This window comes from Diabrotica virgifera, chromosome 1 (genome assembly GCF_917563875.1).
Source record: "Diabrotica virgifera virgifera chromosome 1, PGI_DIABVI_V3a".
NCBI classification, from domain to species: Eukaryota; Metazoa; Arthropoda; class Insecta; order Coleoptera; family Chrysomelidae; genus Diabrotica; species Diabrotica virgifera.
Window position 1 is genome coordinate 186,943,044 of NC_065443.1, and position 27,719 is coordinate 186,970,762.

Here is a 27,719-nt window from a genome sequence, read left to right on the forward strand (position 1 = left end):
TTGCATATATTATAACACAGTTTTAAATTCCAAACAACTTTTTATAATAACAACTTTCAATTTTGTGAAAAATAAAGGTACTTTAGTCTTGAGAGAAGAAATTTATATTTTTTTACATGCTTCGTATAAAATTGATAAAATTTTATATCTTCTAACAGTGTCTTAGTTGTTAGACTATGTAGACCTTTTATAAACAATAACTTTTTTCATAAAATTAATAATAACTGAGTTATCGTAATAAAAATGATGTTATGTATCCGTAATATGAAAAAAACATTCAAAAATTTTTTTTAATTAGAAGAATGTAATTGCATATTATAACATAATTTTTAATTTAAACTTTTCATAATAACAATTTTCGATATTACGAAATACAGGGTGTCCCGGAAAATAGTGCGTTCCTTAAAGGTGTGGGTAGAATGCACCATTTAAAAGAAAACTTTCTTATAAATTTTTTTTCTAAAGTCATCTGTTGCCCCAAAAAATTAAAATAATGTATTTTACTAAAATTTACATTTGGCAACACGGCAGTTTTATTTATTTTGACACAGCTTAGATAAAAATATACAAGGTTAAACACAAACAGTCATATCATAATCACCTGTAACCCCAGAATAGGTACATCCTATTGTTGTGATATTGTCATGATTTCTATAGCGAGTATCATGATATTATGTTAATTACGTTTAGTGCAAGATTTACAGCAAGGCTATTTACCTCCAAGTAAAATAAGATCTTCAGAGAACCCGAATTTCTGTGTGAAGTGTTATGTGCAGATAAAGTTTATTTTTACGAATGGTGTGTTTAACTTTCGTGGTTGACAAAAGTATGAATTTGTGGGCTGGGAATATTTTTTATAATCATCTAATTGAACCATTCGAACTTCCCACAAGATTGAATGGAGAAATGCAGGTACTCAAATGTTTGCAACATGTTCTATCGATGCTTCTTGAAGACGTAGCTTTATTGTAATAAAAATTTTTTATGTAAGTTAAAACACTATACAAACCTTACCCAAGTAGCAATTTTACGACCTGCAACCAATTTTGTCTTAATGGGACGTTAAATTTAAGGACAAAATTGGTTCACAATAAGCCTTAACCAAGCACTACGTCTGTTTTTCCTATGGACCAACGTTGCTGCTAATAAGTCATATAATCTGATGACCAACCGACATCGGGAATAACGACGTCAATTATTAGGATAAGGTTTGACGTTAAGCTGACGTCGCTCTTAACCTATCTGTACTATAAGTGCAATTAAGTGGCATACATCAACGACTACTCAACGTCGGGAATTACAACGTATTTTTTAGGATAGATGCTAACGTTCACAGGACGTTGGTGTTTTATCGAGTATGGTAGACATATTTTTCGGGAAGACGACAACGACAATCCAACGTTGAGAATACCAACGTTAATTATTAGGTTAAGGTTTAACGTTAAGCTGACGTCGGGTATAACCTCTATACTACAATGTAATTTACTGGAAGACATTTAACGACTGCTCAACGTCGGGGATTACAGAGTATTTATTAGTATCGAACCCAACGTTCAGAAGACGTCGGGTGTTTTCTCAGTAGGTATATGGTAGATTGCTGCGTGTACTTGCGGGAAGGTGAGAACGACAATACAACGTAGGTAATAACAACGTAATACTTAAGTAAAGTTGTATACGTTAACCTGACGTCAAAGTTTTTTTTATAAGATACCTGTAATTTACTAAAAAACGTCGACGACTATCCAACGTCGTAAAGGAAATTTTCGACAATTGGTTGTTTAGTTTCCAACTACAAAACGACGTAAAAATTTGCTGATTAGGGCCTATCCGACTTGACTTGTATGACTATAATATGACAGATATTACATTGCAAACATAACCTTACTTTTTTACACTTGGTTTTTCTAGTTTTTCTATAAACAGTATATTAACAATAACAATTTATTGAATGAAAAACCTATATAGTTAAAAAAATATATAGTTGTTATTTGAGAAAAAGAATGTCTCAAAATGAAGGGTAAATGCATGGAAAAAATAAATCAAAAGCTTTTAGACATTCAACATCCTTTTACAGACAAAAAGCTAAACTTTTTAAAATGGCACATACAGAACCTGAACAGCTAATTACTCAAAATGGGACTAAAGATTTTCATGAGGTAAACATATGCAACAAATAAAAATAACCAACTATAAGTAGATTAATAAATGCATTCATAAAACCCTTTGGTTTAAGCTGCCTGATATACATACACAAGCATCTACCACCAGATTAAGGCGTGTTCACGACGACGACCGGTCGTCGGGAGTCTGTCGTCAAGACCAGGTTGTTTGCACTTACTTTAGGACGTATTAGGTATACCAATAGGTAAATTCGAGGTGTGCAACGTAAAAATAGGTTATACTAAAGGTCGGCAGGGGGTGTCCTTGTCCAAATCAGTTAAAATGTAGTGCAATTTAGGTCGCGAGTCAAATCCGCCATTAATGAAAGATCGCCATGGTTCAGCCATTTTTTGAAACATAATGTTTGGCAATTTTTTTGCTAGATTTTAATGAATATTTGATTTTAATTAACGAATTTTGTTTATATATAAATCAAGGATAATTTTGTATGGGTCTAGACATAATAATATGTTTTTTTAATTACGATGGTTATTTCTATTTTTACCGTTTTGTTCGATTTAACCTGTAAATTTCTGAGGCGCTTTCAGTTTTTAGCAATTTTTATACCTAGTTTAACAGTACACTTCCTTGCGTTTGTAAATTTTCGACCGCATTATGCAATGAGGCAGATGATTAATAAAATAATTATACAAGTCACTTAGGTTATATTCTGAATAGAGTAGGAACCTACTTAAATAAGTATCAACAGGCCGTCATGAATCTTAGTTTCTGATGATTTAATATCCTCCAAGATTATTAACCTATTTGGTAGAAATTAAGTGTGTCGGCCGTACTTCTGTGGTAGAGAATATTATACTATTACTTTACAAGACCAAAGTCCTAAAAAACCAACGTAATTTGACGATAAAATATCTCGAGCTGAGAAGTCGAGAGGGGGACGTCGAGGCAACCCGTATTTCTATTCCCCACTTAGGTGCAAATAACGGTTTTCTGACCGTCGTCGCAACGTCGCGTATTAACGTTGGGGCATTTAATCCAACGTTAAGACGTCGTAATATTACGTCCAATTGCTTCTTGGGTATTTATTAGATATTTAATAAACACAAATATTATGCTGTTTTTCTATTACTGTTATCAGTATTTTATCAATGTATATTATGCCTATGATCGATGATTCATGATAGTTGAGTTACAGTAAAATTATTTTAGCATAGAAGGAACGCAGCGCTGCCGGCTGTATTTGCTTTTCTGTGGACATTAATCAAATGCATTAAAATTAATAAATTATTTTTTTGAAAACGGTTGACTTTACAAAAAAATTTATTAGACTTTTTTGCTCCAAATGGTGCACTTAGCCCATACCTTGAAGGAACGCACTATTTTCCGGGACACCCTGTATAAAGGTTCTTTATTCTTGAAAGAAATTCATATTTATTGACATACCTCGTATACTGTTGATAAAATTTGATATCTGATGATTAAATCTTAGGTTTCAGACCATGCAGAGCACTTTGCGAAGAATAACTTTTTTTCGTAAAATTGATAATAAAAAAGTTTCCGACATTGTTAAAAGTTACGCAGACACACTGTATAAGAGAATAACAACAAACAAGAATGAAAAATCGTCAAATGCCGTAAAAATGAGTGGTTCATACTATATTCAAACTACAAAAGGGCTGATAATAACATTAAGTGGCGCAAAAATGTATTTTCATTTTGATAGGATTATAATGGTATCAAATTATAGATATAAAAATAAAATTATAGTTTTATTTTTAAAGATTGTTCAATAGTATTTGCCATTTGTGCTCCACGTAATGTTCATATCATATCAACTCTTTTGTAACTGGAATATTTTATGCGCCCATCATTTTTACGGAGTTTAGCGGTTTTTCATTATTGTATCAGGAGTTTTCCAAAGGTTTTTATAAACTAAGTATATAATTTGGAGCTCGATAACTTTTAAACGGTTTAACCGATTTTGATCACAATATATGAGTTTGACATGTATTTACAAGTAGTGTCCGATGCACCCAAGGTCAAGTATGATATCTGAACCTTCTACAAAAGTTCAGTTATTGGTGCAATTCCTGTAAACTTTGAGTAGGTAATTTTCAAAAAACCAAAACTTTCAAAGTTAAATTGTTTAGTTTTTCGACTATACTGAGCCGTGTGTGTGTCCCATCATAACCACTTAGTCACCGTTTGAAAGCTAAACTCAAAGCTACCGATTTGGTAACTTACGGTTTTCCTATCTCTCTTTGAACCTGAGATACATTCACCCAAAAATATGCCTGTTGTACCTACCTAGTGCTATAGCTGTTTTTTGGGTGGTCAAAAGTCACAAAATACTCGGGTTCTGAATGGACCCTAAACTCCTCTTGAAAAATAAAAAAAATTCAGATCGGTGTGGCTTTTTCACATACATACATACCCACAAACGTTTTTCCCCTTTTGAAATAGTAATTGAGTAAAATTTCTGAGCTCAGTAACTTTTGAATGTCTCACCCAGTGGTTTCCAACCTGTGGGGCGCGTTCCCCTAGGGGGGCGCGAGACTGTTGCAGGGGAGGCATGCAGCTGTAACAATTGTTTATTACAAGGAGGAAATTATAACAAAATGTCTTAAAATTAATTTAAAAATGGGATAAACACTATTAACAAGCAAATTTTATTATTTTTCATGTATATTTTTACATGGTATTGTATATTATTCTGAAGTGCATCAAATAAATTATAACATCAGTTGAGTATTTATGAAATTAGATTCAAAAATTAAGTGGGCGCAACAATTTTTTGTTTTTTTAAGGGGGGCGCAGGTACAAACAGGTTGGAAACCACTGGTCTAACCGATTTTGAAAATTAGGTATTCGTTGGAAAGGTCAATACTATCAGAAGCCGCAGAGATCAGACTTAAATTTTTGAATTTTTTTCAAATTTTGTGGAATGAGAACGAAAACACCTCAAATGGGGAGGGCTGTAAAATTCCACATCCCTTTACTAAAATGGATGGATGACATACGGATTGATGGACCTTTTCGTAAGTTTTAAGATGGGACTTGGGCCATTTTTCAATTCAGTCAGGTTACCAAAATCGAAAATTTCGCGTATAATAAAATTATATATTCCAGAAAACGGTAGTTCTCGCCAGTACGCGGCACTAATGTATAATACAGAGATGGGATAAATAATTATGGAATAAATTCATTTTCTCTAGAATGGACGATTGTTGAGATAAATCCCGAAACAAGTCGATTTTTATTTTTAAATTATAATTTTTTGACATATATATTATATTAGTGACGTCATCCATCTGGGCGTGATGACGTAATCCATGATTTTTTTAAAAGGAAATAAGGGTCATATAGTAGCTCATTTGAAAGGTTAACATCATTATTTGTACAGGAAACTAGTTGTGGACTGTAGATGATTATTTATTTTAACATAGGTCGAATGTTCTTTATTTAATTATGATACAAGTAAAAATTAGACAAAATTATAATTAAAAAAGTAAAACGGGATAATACCCGAAGGTTGGCTGTATACCATCTAGTTAAATAAAATTAACATGAAGTAAAACTCCCTAGTGTAGTTGGTATATTTAATAAAAATTCTAAAAATTTTTAAAAATCCAAACGGATTACGTTCAAAACGTTTTCGGACTTATCAGTCCATCATCAGTGAACCTAAAAGTAAGTAATCTCACTTAGTAAAATTGAAAAGGGTGAAATTTTGAATGTTAAAAATTGAAAAGTGTGGTTACGATTACTTACTCTCTGTCCTTGCTAAATAGCCACAATGCCAAACACTGGTCAAGATGTATGTTCTAACTACATGGTAAAATTTGTTAAACAATTTGGCTTACATTGGATGCCAACGGATTAGTACTACGTACATGATGCTCTACTCCATTAATTAAGAGATTTTTTATTATGAATAGGTCTACATTGAACTACGTTTAGTCTGTCAATGATTTAGAAGGAAGTTGAAATACTTCAAATGTCAGTAAAATTGACATCCAGGAAAGGGCATTTTTAAGGTATTAACCAAGGTCAAGATCCAATGTGGTTACGGAAATTTAAGTTTAAGATTTTGTTGGAATTTTAATTTTTAATATTAGAATTTAAATTTACTATTTTTTAAAAAATATTACAACCATTACTATAAACTTGACTATAAAATTAAATTTGATCGAAATTATTGTCATAATAAAATATGGTAATGAAAACAAAATGTAAGATTGAATTATTGGTTAATGAAAGTTAAAAATTTTTTGTATATAGCCTTTGGGGTGAAAGTTAAAACGTTGAAGAGATACAGAAGTTGTTTAGTGTGTATAGAAATGTAAATTTGTTAACTGTAATGTTGGTTGTATAAGTCTAGTATGGTATTGATTCTGTATGAAATTAACTATTTAAAAAATTGGTGAGAATTGAGGTAACTGATATAAGATTGTTAGGTGAAAATATAAATAATTGGCGGAATGTGAAAATGTGTTAGTTATATTCAAAAATATAGGAAATATTAAAACATTATGCATAGAAAAGAAAATGGAATTATTTGAATTGTTAAATTAAAACGAAGTTGATAAATATATAAATGAACAAAAGATTCAAAAGAAGTGTGTCAGCAGGATGCACAAGACACAAACTGTGTTTGGAAAAAAGTTAAACATAGTAAAATGAGAATAAAGTTGTAAAGTTAAATATTAGAGTGGCTAGAAAGTTAAATGTAGCATATTAAAATGTTGAATTTGTAAGAAAAAATAAAATGAAAATAAAAAGAAAAAGAAAAATAAAAAGGAAAGAGGACCTGTATGAAAAAGAAGAATTAAATGAATAGCGAAGTAAAACATTTTGGAAAAGACCAACGAACGAAGGAAAGACCCAAGCGGCAAATAGACAAATAGATAAGGTCAATGATTTATGAAGGGAAAAGTAGGGTGAGAAAATGGCAAAGGGTGAATTAGTTGTGTTGATGTTACTGGGGGTTGTAGAGTAAATGATTAGTATGAAAGGAGATTTTGGAAATAGAAGGAAGTGAAGTAAGAAAAAAGGTTAAGCGGTGAATGGGAGTAAAATTGCGATTAAGGGAGGTTTGTCTATTCACTCAACTGGGACTGGACCTCAAGTCTCGGATAATCTCCAAATCCTCATACAAGTCCAATCGGAGTGTGTTTTTCTGCTGTATATTGTGCACCAACTGGACACCCTCAGGAATCTTAAGTTCATGTCTATTGACTTTAAGGTGGTGTGAGAAAGAGGAAGTAGTATCCCTCTTACTATGTTCTAGGGATCTGGTGGCAAGAGATCTGCAAGTTCTACCGATGTAGGTAGCATCACAATCTGAGCAAGAGAGTTTATATACACCACTACGGTTCATGTAGTGGATTGGATCTTTAGTATTGGTCAAATTCTTGTTAAGGGTGTTATTAATTTTAAAAGAAATTTTTATATTATCACAGGAGTTGGTAATAATGTATTTAACTCTTTCAGATAGATTAGGGTTATGGAAAGGCAATGAAGCATAAATCGGAGTTGTTGTAGATGAAGTAGAAGAAAAGGCTGACTGTTGAAGTAATCTGAGCTCTCTTTTATGTTGGAGTTTATTGATGATATCAGGGTCATAACCATTGTTTATAGCAATCTGTTTAATAATGTTTAATTCTTTGTTAAATTCTGTAGATGAAAGAGGAATAGAATTTAATCTGTGGATAAAACTACGGAATGAAGAAAGTTTGTGTGAAGGAGGATGATTAGATGATGAATGAATTACCTGATCTGTTTGAGTGGGTTTACGGTAGATCCCAAAGTTGAAATGGTCATCTAGTCTGGTGATAGAAAGGTCTAAGAAATTAATGGAGTTAGAAGTTTCTAGTTCCATAGTGAAAGTGATTTTTGGATGAATTTAATTTATTTTATGGAGTAAATTCTGTGCTGAGTTGAAATCGCCTGAGATCAGAAGTAAACAATCGTCTACATAACGGCACCAGTGTAAAATGTCAGTATTTTTTTATGATATAGTTGGATTCTAAATGATCCATAAAAACATCAGCTAGGAACGGGGATAAGCAACTACCCATAGCTAGACCATCAGGTTGTTGGTAAAAGTTGTTATTGAAAACAAAGTAATCTTGAGATAGACAAATTTTGAGAATATTTATTATAGACGAAGTGGTATTAGGGGTGATAGAGTTATTTAAAAGAAGTGAGTTAACCAGACTAATAGATTCGTGTTTGGGTACTGAGGTAAATAAATTGCTAACATCAAAGGAAAGCATAGTAATATTCGGATTAAGATTGATAAGTTGAAGTTTTTCAACTAATTGGCGAGAATTCAAAACTGTAAATTGGGGAGTGAAGTTTATGAAGTTCTTGATAATTGTTAGAATGAATTTAGATAAAATAGAAACTGGGGTGTTTATAAAACTGACGACGGGACGGATAGGAATGTCAACTTTGTGGATCTTTTGTAAACCATATAACCTAGGGATCAATGGATTAGATGGAATTTTATTGTATGGTGCTTCATGTTCAGAGAAGAAATCAGAATATTGTTTTAAATTATTTTTCAATTTTGAAACAAAAGATTTAGATGGATCAACAGGGAGAAGGGTAAAATTATTGGTGTCAAGAAAGGAAGTGACTTTATCAATATATAGTTGTTGTTCTAAAATAACAAGACAGTTGCCCTTATCTGCTTTACTAAAAACAAGTTGATGGTTTTTAATCTTATTTTTTATTGACTTTAAGGTAGATAAAAAGGTTTATCTGTGTCATTAATTTACTACTAAGCTGTTATTTTTAATTAATAACAATGAGTGGTTGTATCGTATTGACGCTGCTGTAAATGTGAGTGCGAGTAAGATGCACAATTGGACTGCTGGAATAGCTTCTCTCTCGCACTCAGCATTTACAGCCCCGCACACGTGCATGGCGCTTATTATTATTACTTAAAAATAACAGCTTAGTAATAAAATACTGACAAAAATTTCTTCAGGATCTTTTAGGGGGGGCTTCAAACTTTGATTTAGTCATATATTGACTTTCATAATAATAACTTTTAACCGAGTTATTAAGCCTTGAAAATCGCCATTTTTCGTTTTTTTAAATTTTAAATTGCTTATAAGTCGAAAACGATCAACTTTAGAGAAAAATTATAAGAGACCTTTTTTGTCCAGAATGGTCCAAAAAATTAAAGAAAAAATTGTTCGGGCCAAAAATATTGATTCTTGCAATTTGATTAAAAAAAAATTGTTAAAAAAAATTGGCCCACTTTTTACTTGGGCGACTTCTTGAACCTTATTCTGGGATATGAATGTGATTATGCAAAAAAATCTCATGTGAATATTTTCCCCTTCGAACCCGCCGTTTTCGCCTTGTCTAATAGTCAAATAGTAATGGTTGTGATATTTTTTAAAAAATAGTAAATTTAAATTCTAATATTAAAAATTAAAATTCCAACACAATCTTAAACTTAAATTTCCGTAACCACATTGGATCTTGACCTTGGTTAATACCTTAAAAATTCCCTTTCCTGGATGTCAATTTTACTGACATTTGAAGTATTTCAATTTCCTTCTAAATCATTGACAGACTAAGCGTAGTTCAATGTAGACCTATTCATAATAAAAAATCTCTTAATTAATGGAGTAGAGCATCATGTACCTAGTACTAATCCGTTGGCATCCAATGTAAGCCAAATTGTTTAACAAATTTTACCATGTAGTTAGAACATACATCTTGACCAGTGTTTGGCATTGTGGCTATTTAGCAAGGACAGAGAGTAAGTAATCCTAACCACACTTTTCAATTTTTAACATTCAAAATTTCACCCTTTTCAATTTTACTAAGTGAGATTACTTACTTTTAGGTTCACTGATGATGGACTGATAAGTCCGAAAACGTTTTGAACGTAATCCGTTTGGATTTTTAAAAATTTTTAGAATTTTTATTAAATATACCAACTGCACTAGGGAGTTTTACTTCATGTTAATTTTATTTAAAATTATAATTCTCAAAAATGTCTCTGTCATTAATATTATTTATTAACCTTTAACTACACGCGCTGGCGTATTTTGTACGCCAGATATAAGAATTCTACTGCAAATATATTTAAAAATTTAATTTTTGACCTTGTTTATCTCTCTAACCTATAACTGGAATGTGCTTTAAAATTTGGTTTTAGTTTTGTTATAATCGGCGTTCTGGGAAGATCGTACTTTACAGTTTATTATTTGTTGTTTCCGGTGGTGGACAATATACACCACGATTATATTAGTATAAGTAGTAATATAAGTACATATTTCAATTGTTTTTTAGTCAATACGTCACAAAACATATTTTTCTTTATAAACAATACTTTTTCTCCTGTAAAAAATCACATTTCAAAAAAATGTTTTATTGGTAATTTTAATTTTCATGGAATCCAGTTATTCCATGATTCCAGTTATAAATCCCAATTGGCTTACTAAGAAGGAACTCCAAGTATTCACTGATGCCGAATAAGGTTTATAAGAAACAACTAAGTGTATTTTCTAAAAAAAAAATAAATCCGCTGTTTTTAAGTGTATTTTCTTGTGGGGTACAAAGTACGGCACGCGTGTAGTTATGTTATAACTTGATGCGCGAGTAGTTAAAGGTTAATATTTACATAGCAAGGACATGACTCTTCCATGATAGCCTAATACAAAAATGCCGGTCTGGTTGGGGGTAGCGGTAATTTTCCCCAAAAATGCCCCCCGAAAGTTAAAAAAGGGTAAACATTGTTCTTACAAAAAATATCATTGGCGTGACTTTAAACTAAATTTAAATATTCAAATATAAAGAAGTACTCCTAGCTTCTACTCAATGACGAAATTCAGTCGAAACGGACAGAATGCCTTAGATTCAGACGAATCGCCCAGATACATAGGATCCAGCAGACAAAAGACGAATATAAATCCGTCAAGAACGAACTAAACAAACTTATAAAGAGCGCAAAGCGCACATGTTGGCAAGACTTGTGCAAGGCACTGGAAAATGACGTATGGGGCGATGCCTATAAAATAGCCACCAAAACGCTGAAGTTCGAGGTCCCATACAATCTGTGCGAAGAGAAATAGCTAACACTCTCTTTCCCAACAAGCCCTGCATTGAACATAGAAAGCAGCAGAGTCCATTAAAGTAGGTAAATCCCCTGGACCCGATCGTGTGCCACCAGAGGCGATAAAACTAATAGTTAAAACACAATCAGACGCTATCAGAGCCATATTGAACCAGCTGTTGACAAAACAAGAGTTTCCTAACCAGCTCAAGCTCGCGAGACTAACTCTAATACTCAAACCCAGTAAAGATCCGGAAGAAGCCACCGCCTATAGACCGATATGCCTACTCGACTGCCTAGGAAAGTTGTATGAGAATATTGTTAAGAACCGTCTTGAAAGAGAGCTGAGAAAAAAAGACATCATCTCAACCAGACAGTACGGTTTCGTTTCAGGAAAGGAAAATCTGCTATAGATGCGGTCAAGCATATTACAGACACTGTAAAGAACACCAGAAAAAGATGGGCCGTTTAAGTAATGTTTGACGTAAAGAACGCCTTTAACTCGGCCAACTGGGCCCATATTACTAAATTAGAAACCGCTAAAGTCTCGGGATATCTGATCAATATTATAAAAAGATATTTAAGCGAGAGACATGTTTCAGTGGCTAGAAATGTTGAGATGAAACTAACAGCCGGCGTACCACAAGGCTCTGTACTAGGTCCAACGTTGTGGAATGTCTTGTACAATGGGGTTTTAAATATCTATTACGGTAGAAACAACATGGCAGTAGCCTATGCAGGCGACCTTGCTATATTGTTCACCAACGACATGTACTGGGACCTTGTGGAAATCGTAAACGAATGCTGCGAGAAAGTGAACAGGTGGATGGAACATAATGATCTTGAACTTGCAGGTCACAAGACAGAAGTAGTCATCCTTAAAGCTCCTTGAAATGGGCCAGACTTGACCTTCCAAATAGGTAGTAGCCAACTAGAGCCGGCGAACTGTGCGAGGTATTTGGGTATTGACCTGGACAGAGGCCTAAGATACACGAAACACTTATTAAGAGTGGTTAAGGAGGAAGACAAACGGAGGGCAGCTATCCAGAGAATAATACCTAACATTGCAGGGCCCAGCAGCAACAAGAGAAGCTTGTACCTCCAAGTGGTGCAGTCGACCCTTCTATATGGAACTCCCGTCTGGATCAGCGTACTAAAATACCAGAAGTACCAAGATATCATAACAAGAGCCCAAAGAAAGCCTCTTTTAAAAGTGGTGAGCGCGTACCGAACCACTTCTACGTTGGCCTTACAGGTTATAGCGGGCACTCTTCCTATTCACCTGTTAGCCAAAGAGAGACAAATGCTGTATAAAGCACACGATGGCCACTTACAACAGGTGAGAAGGACCATAAGAGTAAACATGCTAATGGAATGGCAAAGAGAATGGGAGGTACAGACCACGAAGGCTCGCTGGACCAAAACACTGATCCCCGATGTTGTAGCTTGGTACGACTGTAAATTTAAACGGGTAAATTACTACTTTACTCAGTTCCTGACGGGTCATGGATCTTTTAGGTCTTACACATATGGAATCAAAACAACCAACGATGATATATGCACCACGTGTCACGAGAGGGACGATGCGGAGCATTGCATTTTCCGGTGTAATGTTTTCGTCGTAGAACAACAAAGGCTGCAGAATAGGTTTGGCGCTGTCTCGCCCAACAACATCATGCAGATTGCAATGACCAGCAAAGAGAATTTCGAGTGTAGAATCGACCATATAACAAGCATCATGAGAAGAAAGTTTATAATGGAAAGAGTAGAACAAGCTGGGTGAGGGAGTCTACCTCCTTCATAGCGGTCAACTGTAAAAAAATAAAAAATAAAAAAAAGTATTTCTTTCTTTCTTTCTCCTTTATTGTATAAAAATGTATCGAGTTACCTTCTCTTTTTTTTTTCTCAATGTTTCCAAGTTCCTCCGCTTGGGAACTAGATCTTTTCCCTACACGCTCACCGCTATTAGGTAAGTGCTGTAGATATAATAAATAGCTCTAAGGGCACCTTTTTTCCGGTCTGCGCGGGGTATCCCCATGTTTCGTTCGCTAATGAACTCGTCTAGGGATACCTCGGGTCGAAGAGGGGGTGGTTTTAGTTGGTAGGTGACCTGGCAGGGATGTCCGAAGGGGGCCCTCTGTCACTTAGTTTTGACACCGTGCCGTCGGCGTATGTCTCTGGTTTGGTTGAATCCAACAGTACTAGGGACACCTTCCCTAGTCGATTTACGAATCTTTCCACCTCATTCCAAAAAAAAGCTTCTAATCAAGAAGATCTGCAAACATTACTTGACAGTGTCGTTGAGAGTTGTAGGGAGGCAGGTCTGGATCTGAACATACGGAAAACCAAAATACTCGTAATAAGTAAACAACAGCATATAAAACCGTCCATATAATATGTAAATAATACCAAGCTTGAGCAAGTTGATAAAATCGTTTACCGTGGACAGCAATTAAATTGTAACGCAGAAAGTCACGGCGAAATTAGATCTAGGATAGAGCAGGCTAGAGCGGCTTTTAGAAGGATGTCCAAGGTGTTATGTAACAGAGACCTAAAATTGGCATTGAGGATCCGCCTATTTCGCTGCTACGTGTTCTCGGTCTTACTTTATGGTGTGAATGTATGGTGTCGAGTGTCGCCTTGAGGCTTTCGAAATGTGGTGCTATAGAAGAATTTTAAAAGTTTCAATCTGAATCTGTACGTATTATTAACGAGTATAAAATGTACAACTAAACATGCATAGCTATATACATTCCTTCCTGAGAGGGAGGTGCAATTGTTATTTTGACAGGGTATTTTTTAATATTAAAAATAAATATTCTAAAAAAGACAGGTTTTTTTTGGTGAAATTTTCCAACTGCCAGATGATTAAACAAATTACGCGTCCATGTGAATGAAAAGGGCTATAGGTAATTCTTCAACACCTAACGGAAATGGATGGTACTAACAGATTTTGCCAAGGAATTAAAAAATATTAAATTTAAGCAGAGTTTTTTAAAATTTTTAATTGCACATTGGTCTACAGATGAGATGGTGCTTTTTATTGGTAATTTATTAATAAATTCAAATTATGATTTATGTTATTCGTATGTTGTAAATAATGATGGTACAGAAATGTCGATCGACGATAACATGACCTGCGAAAATCACGAAGAAGCCGACACGAAGATAGTTTATCACAAATGTAAGCTTAATACATTAGCAAAGACCGATGTCCTTATTAAAACTTCTGATACAGATGTTTGAATAATTAGGCTTGGAAACATGGATCATCTCCAAAGTGACGTTCTGGAGATTTCTATGGAGTATGGTACTGGAAATTCTAAAAGGTACATAAATATAACGAAGCCACATACGGAATTAGAGCCATCTTTATGTACGAGTTTGCCTGCTTTCCACGCATTAACCGGATGTGATTATAATTCGTATTTTTTCCAAAAGGGTAAGATAAGGTCGCTTAAAATATAAAAAAAAATTAAAAAAATTAATTTATCAGAAAGCATTAACGGATCTTAGAGTTGCCCACGTTACCGGTACGCGCGATGAAGTTTTCGAAACTTGGGAAGCATTTGTGTGAGAAATTTATGATACAAAAAATTTATCAAATATCAACACAGCACGATTTCAAACATCCTGAGGAAATTATAGGTCTATTAAGAAAAATGAGCCTTTTAAGAAAATATTGAAAAAGTGTTATCTATCTACTTTGCCTCCGTCCAAACCCGAATTGAGACAACATCTGCTAAAAACTCAGTATATTACGAGAATTTGGCGAATCGCATATTTGCAAGTCCCCAGTTCTTTAACACCTAACGGAAATGGATGGATACTAAATATGGTTAAATTAGATTTTGTTTGATTGATGGAGATTGTTTGCCTCAATCAGTTTATGACGCTATAGTTTATCAGCGAACCAAAGAGAATTTCAGATATATTGCTGTAGGTAAGCTTACATACATGTTCATTTTATAACTGAAATCTTTTTTTTTTAGTTAACTCAATTTTCTGCTTCTTCGTGTGTCTCATCCTTTTATGACAATGGCGATCATCACGGCCACGGCCCATTTTATTCTGTCTGCAGCGATTCTGAAGAGTTCTATTGTTGTTTTAACACTCCACTACTTTAAAATTTTCAACCAGGATATGCATCGTCTTCCCGGTTCTCTTCTTTCTTGAACTTATCCTTATATAACCAATCACATCACGTTTTTTATTTCTTAGTATATGACCAAAGTAGCTCATTTTTCTTTCCTTCGTAGTGTTGAGTATTTCTTTTCCTTTTCATCTTTTTTAATGTTTCCGTGTTTCTTACGTGTTGTGTTCATGATATTTTTTACATTATTCGATAACACCACATCTCAACAGTGGCAAGTCTTTTTTCAGATGCGCCCGTGATTGTCCAGGCTTCGACTCCGTATAAAAGGACAGAGAATACGTACACGTACACGTACGCATACGTACACGTACACTAATTAATTTTTAATTAATTCTAAATATATATTACAACTATTTACAAATCATGTAGAAGAGGAATCTGAGACTCGAGGGGAGTCTGACGAAGAAGAAGAGAATGAATATTTAAGCTTAGATGAGGAGTTTAAAGAAGAAGTACAAGATTCAGACACATAATTAATTTAGTTTATAGTTTTATACTTTTCCACCTATATATTTAATAATAAATTTTTCATTTTCTATCATATTTGCAAAATCTATTGTATAGTACGTAGTATTTTCCTTTAATTAATAAAAAGTAACTTAGGAAACTATAATATATAATAATTACTCTAACGTTTGGAGGCACAACAATATGGGTATCGCCAGGTCACGTGATTTTTCTCGAGCGAAAGGACTCGCTCAGCTACAATATAGGACGCAAACAGCTATCGGTATACGCTCTTTCTCACACTGCAGCTTACCTATAGCGCTTTTCATTTAGATACACGCCTAATTTGTTTATTCACCTGGCAGTTGGAAAAGTTCACCCAAATTTCAGATGCACCCCCTGAAAATAATGCTGGGGCGCCCATGCAAGTATCTTGCAGAGTTAAAATCGCTCTCAAATCGCCTGACCTGTTTATTTTCTTTATGTTTGAATATTTAAATTTACTTTAAAGTCACGTTAATGATATTTTTTGTAATAACAATGTTTACCCTTTTTTAACTTTTGGGGGGATTTTTGGGGAAAATAACCGCTACCCTCCAGCCCGAGCGGTATTTCTGTATTAGGCTATCATGGAAGAGTCACCTGAAAAAATTTCAGATTGCCTAAAACACATACTCAAAAATGTCTCACAGCTCTTATGCTAAAAGAATCAGGCTATAACATATTAAAAAAATAACTTAAATCGGCCAACAAGTTTAGGAAATACGAGGCATCAAAAATGACCAAATTTTTGAGTGGGCCGATTTCTATGCACGTAAGTTTATTTGCACGAATCTGCCGCACATAGGTACATGTGAAGATAAGTTATGCATTTATTATATGGTAATTAACATAACTAAAAAGTTCGAAATATTTCATAAACAATATCTTTACGCTCTTTTCAATATCGGTATTATCTTTTTGAAAAATTAATATACCGGGTGGTGAATTGGAAAGCGGGCCATAGGAAACTCAATGTAAAATTCTAAGCTGTTAAATTCCTGCTTCCCTAATTATTTTACATCAAAAGTCATCAGAAACTATTTGTAGAGAATTGAAATCTCTATTGAAAACAACTGTTAATATTGTTCTATGAACAATAATTATTCAAAATTTTGTAAAAATATAATACAATTTTCAGAGTAATACGCCAAAGCTAGGCCACACACAATACAATAATGTGTATAAGATTGCATTTGTTGACAATGAATTTATTATATTAACAATTAGAACTGTCAATTTTTTAAATTATTTTATCATTTTTTGTTTAAAACACAATAAAGTTGATAAGATACCCTTAGTTAAGGAGAAAGTATTAATAATAAAGATATTTTCTTCAGTCAATAATGTGCTCACTGTCAGTTAAATAGTAACGTGTGGCCTAACATACCCACACATACCTACTGCGGTAAATACATTATATTTTTCAAAATTTTGGAATGTGTTTAAATCGTAGAACAATTGTAACTTCTGTTTTTAATACAGATTTCAATCCTCTACAAATAACTTCTAATGACTTTTGATGTAAAATAGATAGGGAAGCAGGAATTCAACAGTTTAGAATTTTACATTGAGTTTCCTATGGCCCGTTTTCCGATTCACCACCCGGTACCTATACAGGGTGGAAGAATTGAAAAAAAAACAACATATTTTTATATACAAAATCAGGAAAAACACAACTTCTGGTAAACCGATTCTTCCGGTTCAGAAGCTCGATCTTATACATCAAAAAAGGACCCGTATACCAAATTTGGTGATGTCGGACTTTTCGTTTAAAAGTTATCGTGCTATTAGTGATATATGTATCGTCAAATATCCCTGGTCAACGTACTTAAATCGTATGGTCTAACAATGCACATTGATTCTTCTACAAGGATTACAAAAATTTCATCTACCATAATTATTGATTATATTGTCTCAGATTTCTTACCCCATGATGTCTGCGCTACAACTGTTAATACGGGACTCTCTGATCATAAAGCAGTTTATACGATGTTTAACATCGACGTTTAGGCAGGATTTTTCCGCTCGGAACTTTCGTAAATTCCAAAAATTTATGCTTAACCTCTGAGTGGCACTTTCCTTCTATGGACGCCGATTATAATTTCAGTGATTTTTTTAATAAGCTTGTCTGTATCTTAAATAAAGGATTTCCTTTAATCACAATTAAGCCAAAACATCGCAAACCCTGGACTACCTAAGTTGTCCGCATATCAGCCAAAAATATGCGTTCACTACTGTACATCAAGAAATTTACTACCAACGTCTCTGTTACTGAATATATCACCAAGTACAGGGCAATCTATTTAAAACTTATAAAATCCGCCAAAAAATTGTACTATCAAAATCGTCTCAGAAACTCTAAAAGTGTTGCAAAAGAAACTTGGTCCATAATAAACGATCTTCGAAATAAAACTCACACAGCTCAAACACTTGCCCTTCCAGTCCCAGAAAATCTAAATGAATACTTTGTTAATGTGAGTAAAAATGTAACATTAACTATTGTGTCACAAGAAGATCTCATTTCCTATCTCCCTAATTCAGGAAAGGTCTCGAATTCATTCTTTATAAGACCGGTTAATAAATCTGAACTGATCCAAACAATCAATAGTATCAAAAGCAAATCTTCCTGTAGTACCGATGGACTATCCATCAAAAATTTTCTCAAATCTCCCAGACAGTGTGTTATGAGTCCTCATCTCTCTAATTAATGATTCTTTTGAGGAAGGTAAATTTCCAGAGTGCCTAAAGACGGCCATCATTATTCCTCTTCATAAGGGTGGTGAAAAATCTAATGCCTGCAATTATAGACCTATTGCATTACTACCGGTATTCTCCAAAATTATTGAGAGACTCATAAAAGTCCGACTTATGTCCCTTCTCGTTGATAACAACATTTTATCACAAAATCAGTTCGGCTTTTTAAATAATAAATTTACCACCGATGCCATGTTTTCTGTACTCCATGAGGTTTATCAAGCATTAAACAATAATCTGCAAACTGCCACTGTTTTTTGTGATTATGCCAAAGCTTTTGATTGTGTAGGTCACGACATTTTGATAAAAAAAACTAGATTTCAATGGAATTCGATGTATTTTTTTGAACGGGGTTTAATCTTACTTACTTGGATAATAGGAAACAACTGGTTAGAGCAAACGATACAGACTAGTCTCAAAAATGTTCTATGTGGGGTACCACAAGGTTAAGTATTGAGTCATCGAATTTTCTTAATCTTTATTAATGACATCACTAGCTTAAAAATCGAGGGAAAATTTTTCTTTTTGCTGATAATACCAGTATCACTTGGAGCCACTCAAATATCGCAACTCTTCGTGCTCCTATAACTTCTGATCTACTCACAATAAAATCCCAATCCGATTCTAATTTACTCTCTTTTAACGTAGATAAAACAGTAGCATTATCCTATAAAGGAGCTCTTTAACCCTTACCTCTTCATAACAGCCAGATCAGTATCGTTGATTCTGTAAAGTTTCTTGGTATTTGTTTAGATAGCAACCACCTACAATGGTCCCTTCATATCGATGTGTTAAGCAAGAAACTATCCCCAGCTTGCTTTGCAATAAAATCTGTTTCGAAGGAAATGAATTTAGACTCTTTCAAATAACATATTTTTCTTGGTTCGAGTCCCATCTTCGATATAGTCTTCCTTTTTGGGGTTCTGGTACAGCTGCCCAATCCGATGTTATTTTTAAATTACAAAATTTTTTAAATTGCAAGCCATTGCCTAGTAAATCTACCACTTTGCTTTAAAAACTCAATATAAATGTCATCAAAACCAGTGGCTGTTCTCGTTTTCATTTTATTAAGAGCTTCCGTGATTTCCTCACAGGTTAAAGGGTTAAAATACTCTGTTTCAAGTAGGCACGTGGATTTGAAAATCTTAAGGTCTTTTTTAACTTTAATTGTGTATAATTAATTTTGGGGTGCCCTTTAGTTAGACATTATCTGTGACGGCACTTGGATTAGAGTTACTAGATTGGTTGGGCGGTAGGGTGGGTTACTACCTACTAGTCTTCGAAGTAGTGACCAAGATTGTCTACTAGAGTTTTTAAAATCTAGATTTTCAACTGTCTCAGTCCATCAATGTTGTGAAACAGTTCGTCTGCAATTTCCTGTTTTCCGTCTTCACAGAATTTTCATAAAGATTTTTCGCTCTCTTCAGATCATCCACGAATATATTCTTTGCGATATTCTTTAGACACTGTTGCTTTTAGGATGTTATTATTGCTCCCATCCATCTCTCGTAGTTTACGCTTTTTGGTGCATTTATTTTTTTTATTTTTATTTTTTGTCATTAGTTTATAGCATTTATTTTTATCATTTTTATTCATTTATCAAGATTACTAGAGATAGCAGGCCAATTAGCTTTCCTAAAGTTTCATGTGGGGCATTGACACAATCTTATAATTGGAATGCTTGCCAATTTTGATCAGACTAGGGCGGTGCTAGCTGTGGAAGAAATCGGACATGGCTTTCCTTGATATTGGCACAGACTGTCCTTTGTCGCCAGTGGTAAGAAAACAAAGATCGGGGTTATACTCCCTGTTCTAAGCTGCGGATCTGATAGTTCCTCTATCCTTGGCGTCGAATAGGAGATAGATGCCATGGTCTTCTGACCATTCCAAAAAGGACAAGCCATTCTTGTCATTGTTAGAGTATTTACACGTCTCATGGTGACTGTTAAAATCTCCTATATACAATATGGCTGGGTGTTGTTAGTAGGGATTAAGAACAAGTGTAGGACAAGTGAGATTATAGGGCTTGTAAATATTAACTATTGTGATATTGCCGATTTTCACAGTTATCTCGTTGAATGTTGTTATTGATAGAAGTAGAGATGAAGGCTGCATTTTCCATGTCTGTACGTAGGTAAGCTGCCACACCGTAGGTTCTATCGTAGGTAGCACCCAGTAGATCATATCCAAGGATTTTTCCCCTTAAAGTCAATTGGAATTCGTTTTCTCTGTGCGTTTTTTGTATTCCGACCAGATAATTATCGTTATCATTTAATAATCTGCATAGAATTTGACATTTTGTTCTACTTATCCCTTCTATATTTAATTGGTAAACTCATACGTTGGGTTCCATTTATTTTGTCAGCTGTAATCAATTCATTAACTGTGCAATCTTTAGTCAATTTAAACTGCGATATATTTCTGCCAGGAGATCTTGGGAAAGATTCTGTGAAATAGACGTGGATAAATGCTGGCCATACAAAATTAAAAGTTTAGATGGATGTTTTTATGACTTCTGCAAGATTTGCATTTTAGGATGGCAGGCGACCGACATAAGAAATGTCTCAGGTAATTCAAATGAAAATAAACCTTCAATTATTTTTTTTACGAGCGTGCAAAAATGTCTACTTTCGCGCACGCGTTTTAGTTTAGAAAGTTTTACTTTTCCACACGCGTTTAGATATTTTAATATGGCTTTAAAATAATTATAATACATGCAATAAACTAATATTTTGATGTTATTTACTATTTTATTTCAAATGTATCTTATTGTGTTCTTGTTTTAATGAAATTAACGCGATTATTTCATTCATAGGAAATTCTGACCAATAGAAAGCTACAGACATGCAAATTAAGGTGATAATTTTTGATAATCTCCCGTCGTTAAGCATATTACGTCAGATGCCCTTCGTTGCTACGAAAAAATACATTCAGTGACATTAATGACAAATGTTTTAAAAATTATAAAAGTGATGACTTTCAACCGTCAAATACATATTTATAACAACTGTGTGTTTAATTTCACTAACTGGTACTTACATATATAAATTACAATAAAATTTTGGTTTTGAACAGTTTTATTCATGAAATAATCGCAACAAATTGCACTCGAACTCTAAAATTAATATAGAATTTTTGCCCTCGTGACACTTTGACATAATTTCACTCGCCTTCGGCTCGTGAAATTAAAACTGCCAAAGTGACACTCGGGAAAAATTCAATAATTTTAGAGCTCTTGTGCAATTACTACTGACAATTAGCTGAAATAAAATTATTTTGACATAATATTCGAAAGTCAAATCGGTCGACAATAACAGCCGTTTTGAATCATCGTCATGGAAACCAAGATCGTCGTCATGCTAACTAATTATATTGAAAGTTTGGTTTTGACAACCTTGTCAACGAATTAATTTGTGTATGTATTTTCATATTAATTAAATTAATTGTTTAAGATTTGGTCATTTTTTAAAGACTCGTAGAAAAAATATTGTTCCTAACTCTTGCAGAAAGTCTCTTTTCCGCATTCGACTGCTTGCCGAACTCCCGCTTCGCATCGTTCGGCAAACTGCTGTCGCGTGCGGAAAATTATGACTTTCGGCACTTGTTAGGAAAATAATTATTTTAATTATCATTTTTAATATCACTTTTAGAAAAAGTTAAAGACTAATAGGAAAGCAGCACACCCCTAATTTGAGGCTTAGAAATTGAAAAGGCGACCATGATAGGTGAATGGCAAATTTTGGTCATTCTTTATTTTTTGAGGTCACTAAATCCGAATATGGAGTTTATTTCTATATAGAATTGGTGGAACATGTTCAAAACTAAAATTTTTTACAAAAATGCGAAAAATCAAATTTCATGATTTTTCATATTTATCTCGCAGTACCTTTAGTCGCTGTAAATATTTTCATTTGAACATTTTACTGTGTCATCTTTAAAGAATTTAGATAACAATGAGATTTGTCCGAGATATTTAAACAAATTAAAAGAAAAGTTGTTAATTTTTAAACATGTTTTCATCAAATTTCGTTAATTCTATGTTTACTTAAAAAGTTGAGTGACAAACTTTTTATTTTATAATTATTTTAATCAACACACCGTTAAAGCACAAGTCATGAAGAAGTTTTCTGCAAAATTTTAAGTCAAAATATGCAATAGGAAAAAAGTTATGTGACTTTATAGACGAGTGGCACTCGCCCAAAAAACGCTTATTTCTCGAGATACTCACCCCGATGTGGTGAATGGCTAATTTTGATCATATTTTATGTTTCTGACGGTGCGGTGCTGAAAACGAAAATGAGGTTTGTTTAGAATTTTAGATGGTGGAACATTGTCAAAATCGCAATTTTACCCTAAAAATAAAAAAACCTAAATCACGTTTTTCTTAAAATTAAAAGTTGTACCATTTTTTTTTCTATAAAGCATTTTGTTCTTTGTACTCTCAACTTTTGTTAAATTTTGTCACTTAACTTTTGCGATTATACTTTGCAATTCAGGAATCTGCACCTTTTACTTTAAACAATTCATAACTTTTATTATAGTAAGACAGAGATATTGAAAGAGATCCCATTGCCTTCAGAAAGGCAAGAAATTTCAGTAAACATTTCAGATAAAAATATTAAAATGGAATAGAGTTGAAGCGAGTTAAACGAAAAAAAAACGTGATTTCATTTTTCTTTTATTTTTATGGTATAATTACGATTTTAACAATGTTCCTACACGTAAAATTAAAAAAAAACCTAATTTTCGTTCTCAGCACCATCAAAAACATAGAGTTTAATAAAAATTAGCCATTCACCACGCCGTGGTCAGTATCTCGAAAAATAATTTTGATTATGATTTTTTGGGGGAGTGAGACTCGTCTGTAAAGTGACAAACTTTTTTCCTATTGCATATTTTGACGTGAAGTTTGGCAGAAATCTTCTTCATGACTTATGCTTTGACGGTGTGTTGATTAAAATTATAAACTAAAAAGTTGGTCACCTAACTTTTTTAAGTAAACATAAAATTAACTAAAATTGACGAAAAAATGTTTAAAAATTAACATCTTCTCTTTTGATTTGTTTAAACAACTCGGACAAATCTCATTGTTATCTAAATTCTTTAAAGGTGACAAGTATAATTTTCAAATGGAAATATTTACAGCATCCAATGATACAGCGAGGTAAATATGAAAAATCGTTAAATTTGATTTTTCGCACTTTGGCATAAAATTTGATTTTTGAACATGTTCCACCAATTATAGATCAAAATAAATTTCATATTCGGATTCAGTGACCTAAAAAACATGAAGAATGAAAAAAATTGGTCATTCACCTTAAAGTTGATTTTCGTGGTCGGTATAACGTAATTTTAGCGGTTGCTGCCGCTCGCCTATAATGATTTGTCACATCGGATAACGTCATTATATGCCAAAAAATCACAATTTAAAAATAAGAATCGAACTGTTTCGAGATTTGTCTCCAAAATATCCGAAAACGTTTATTTATTCCATAATTTTGCCCCTGATTATATTATATACTTCACAAAATGTGTATTGTTTTCCTATGTAGGGAGTGCTGTACGCCGTATAATGTACATGAATAAAAAACCGCTAAACGACTTAAAAATGAGTGGCGCATACAATATTCCAGCTACAAAAGATCTGATATGAATATTACGTGGCGCGAAAATGTATTTTCATTTTGATGTAAAACAAAATTATTCTAGTTTTATTTTAAAAGATTTTTCCATAATATTTGCTAAATTTGAAGTAAACGCGCCAAAAAAGAGTAACTTTGATACAGTTTGAATTTTGAAACTCTTTTGTGGCGCGTTTACTTCAAATTTAGCAAATATTGTGGAAAAATCTTTTAAAATGGAACTATAATTTTGTTTTACATCAAAATGAAAATACATTTTCGCGCCACGTAATATTCATATCAGATCTTTTGTAGATGGAATATTGTATGCGCCACTCATTTTTAAGGCGTTTAGCGGTTTTTTATTATTGTATCAGGAGTTTTTCAAAGTTATTTATAAATTAAATGTATGAAGTTGAATGCAATGTTCCTCTATTACTCGTTAAGCTTTATAAATGGTCACCTTTGTTGCATTATCTCCCAAATGATCTAGTGTCCATCGAATGTACACTAGATTTTTTTCTATGAAAAAAAATATTGAGATGACCGGTAAATGAAGTCGGATTGCCCGTTGCCAGATCAAATTTAGCGTCGTAATCACTACAACTACATAAACCATTTCGGGAATAATCGTTAATTGGATTATAATTTTGTAGCTTAATAACTTCTAAAAGGCTTAACCGATTTTGATGAGTAAACATGAGTTTGAAACGTATTTACCAATAGTATCTGATGGATCTAAGGTCAAGTATAATAACTGAAGCTATTACAGGAATTATTGAGCTTGGAAAACCGTTTTTCCCGTAAGAAATAGATTTGATCATACTTATGAAGCCTATAATATCCGGATTTTAGCAGGGGTTAGTTATCTGGAACATTGCCGACCTCTCTTCATCAAATTAAAAATTATGCCGCTACCTACTCTGTTGTTATATCAAGTTCTGACTGAAATTCACAGAAAAAGGTCCCATTTAACAAAGCAGTCTGATGTTCACGTTCACAATACGCGATACTCTCACTATTTACGAACAAATCGCTCTAGATTGCGTCTTTCAGATAAAAATTGTCTTAATTATAACTACTACAATATTTTACCAAAAGATATTAAACAGCTAAGCTGTAACAGTTTCAAAAAAGTAATAAAAAGGTATCTGTTGAAACATTGCTTTTATTGCTCGGAAGAATATATGACTCATTGCAGAACATCTACTGAAATGCTTACCGTGACACAAAATATTTTTTGTTAATCTATATTCTTGTTTGTGATACATATTTATAAGTTGTGTTTTATATTTCTGTTTTATATACCTTGTGATTTTATATACCTTGTAATTTTTATATTCCTTATTTTGACTTTGTAATTTTGACTTGCTACAAACAATTTTTTTTTGTAAAGTAGTTAAATAAATCTATCTATCTATCTATCTATCTATAACTTAAAAATTCGAACTTTTCCGGATACGAAGTATACACCGTTAGATTCGTCTAGAGTCCTTCTACAAACGCTCAGTTATTGGCGCAATTCGTAGGCTGAAATTTTGAGTAACTGTCGAAAAATAAAAATTTTCAAAGTATAGTTTTTCAGTTTTTCGGCTATACTGAGCCGTGTGTATGTCTGATCCTGACGGCTTAGAAACCATTTGAAAGCTTAACTCATTTATTTGGTGTATTTGCGGTTCTCCTGTCTCTTCTTCATCCGATGATATATACCCCCAAAAATATGCCGTTTTGTACCTACCAAGTCCTCTAGCTGGCTTATGGGTGGTCAAAAGTCACAAACTACACCGGTTCTGAATCGGGCCTGACCCTTTCTTCAAACAGAAAAAAAATTCAAATCGGTTTAACTTTTATACACACATACATACATATCCACAAACATGTTCCCTTTTTTAAATAAAAATTGAGTCATATTTCTGAGCTCGGTAACTTTTGAATAATATAACCGATTTTCAAAATTAGACATGCGTTGGAAATGTAACTATCAGTACTATTAGAAGCGGCAAAGGCCGGACTTAAATTTTTGAAGTTTTTGGGAGTTTTGGGGACGAGAACGAAAAACAGACCCTAAATAGAAAGGGCCGTAAAATCCATACTCTTGGACCAAAATGGATGGTTGACATATGAATGGATGAGACTTTTCCCGAGCTTTAAGATGAGACTTGGCTCATCTTTCAAATCAGTCAGATTTAGAAAATCGAAACTTTCGTGTATATATAGTGTCGCGTGTAGGGGGTGTTGGTGTGCGCCACTGGCGAAAACTGCCGTTCTCTGGTAATAACAATTTTGTGTTTTTTTAATATTGGCATTATAAGATATCCCACAAAAGAATACTTTTTGAATACATAGTCCTATGTATTTTTACGAAACAAAAATGAAAAATCCATTTATGAAAAAAATACGTTCTAAATTTTTTATAGTATATTTTAAAGTGGTAAAACCAAAAAAAATAACTATAAATTTCTTACATGGATAAATCAGTAGTTTACGATTTAAAAAATTTCAATGATTTTATCGTTAAGGACTTGGAAAAAATTGGTAGGTAAACAAGAGCACAATCACTTACCTATTAAATATGACTAATTGCACTAGTAATACTGTGATGAAACAAAACGTTGAACAGTAAAAATACATAGTGAGCATTCTGTCCTTTTCAAGTAGGTACTGAAAAAGAAACTATAATTAGTAAAATAATTATTGTTTTTTACTGAATTTACGAACGTAATACATTTTAAAACAAATAAAACTTCAGTTATATGTAAATGTATCTAAGGTGTAAAAAATATAATATATGTATATAAGTAAAAAATATTATTCACTTAGTAATATCGATTATATGAGGTTATTATGATGATACTAATTTTATTAATTATATTTAAAATATATAAATGTATGCTTAAAAATGATAATTATTTAACTATCTTTTACAGCCAACATACTATTGTTCCTCCTGGAGTGATTTTATCGAATAATTATATCTAGGTACCAAATTGGTTTTACCAAATTAATGTATTAGATTATGTGTATATTTGCATATTACAAAAGTTGTAACAAGATATTGATTAAGCCATGTAAGTGCTAACCCAGCCTTTAAGTACATAGATATTCAGAATGTGTTGGTAGAGAAATATAAAAACGTTTATAAACGTATAAAAAGGTTTGCACACGATGTATCCACAACAACAAGCTCAAAAATCTATCAGGTTATATCTGGGCGCAAACATCAGTATCAAATCAGGTTAAGTGCCTCAGGAAAATAAACAAAAATTTAACCATGTTTGGGACGTCGAATAATCCAGTAGCCCAGTAAATGACCGTTCTGTAGTGTAATTTTCAGGGTCAACTCCGAATTGCATGAAAATTTGGATTTAGGTTCTACTTACCCTCCATTCCAAAGTTGAAATTTTGCCGTTGGGTGCTTTTACTTAGAGGGTGAGGGTCACCCCTTCTGGGTGGTGAAAAAAAAGAGAGTTTGAAGTAAGTCCAGAAATACATAAAT

At 33.2% G+C, this 27,719-nt stretch overlaps 1 protein-coding gene across 10 annotated transcripts in view; it reads right to left on the reverse strand.

Annotated features, from left to right (window-relative positions):
- Positions 1-27,719, reverse strand: part of LOC114330194 (adenylate cyclase type 5) — a 1,795,244-nt gene that overhangs the window by 207,055 nt on the left and 1,560,470 nt on the right. For all 10 annotated transcript variants that reach the window (XM_050641848.1, XM_050641851.1, XM_050641852.1 and 7 more), the window contains one exon: positions 26,787-26,884. In XM_050641848.1, the coding sequence (XP_050497805.1) occupies positions 26,787-26,884 (98 nt within the window). The remainder of the gene's footprint in view (positions 1-26,786; positions 26,885-27,719) is intronic.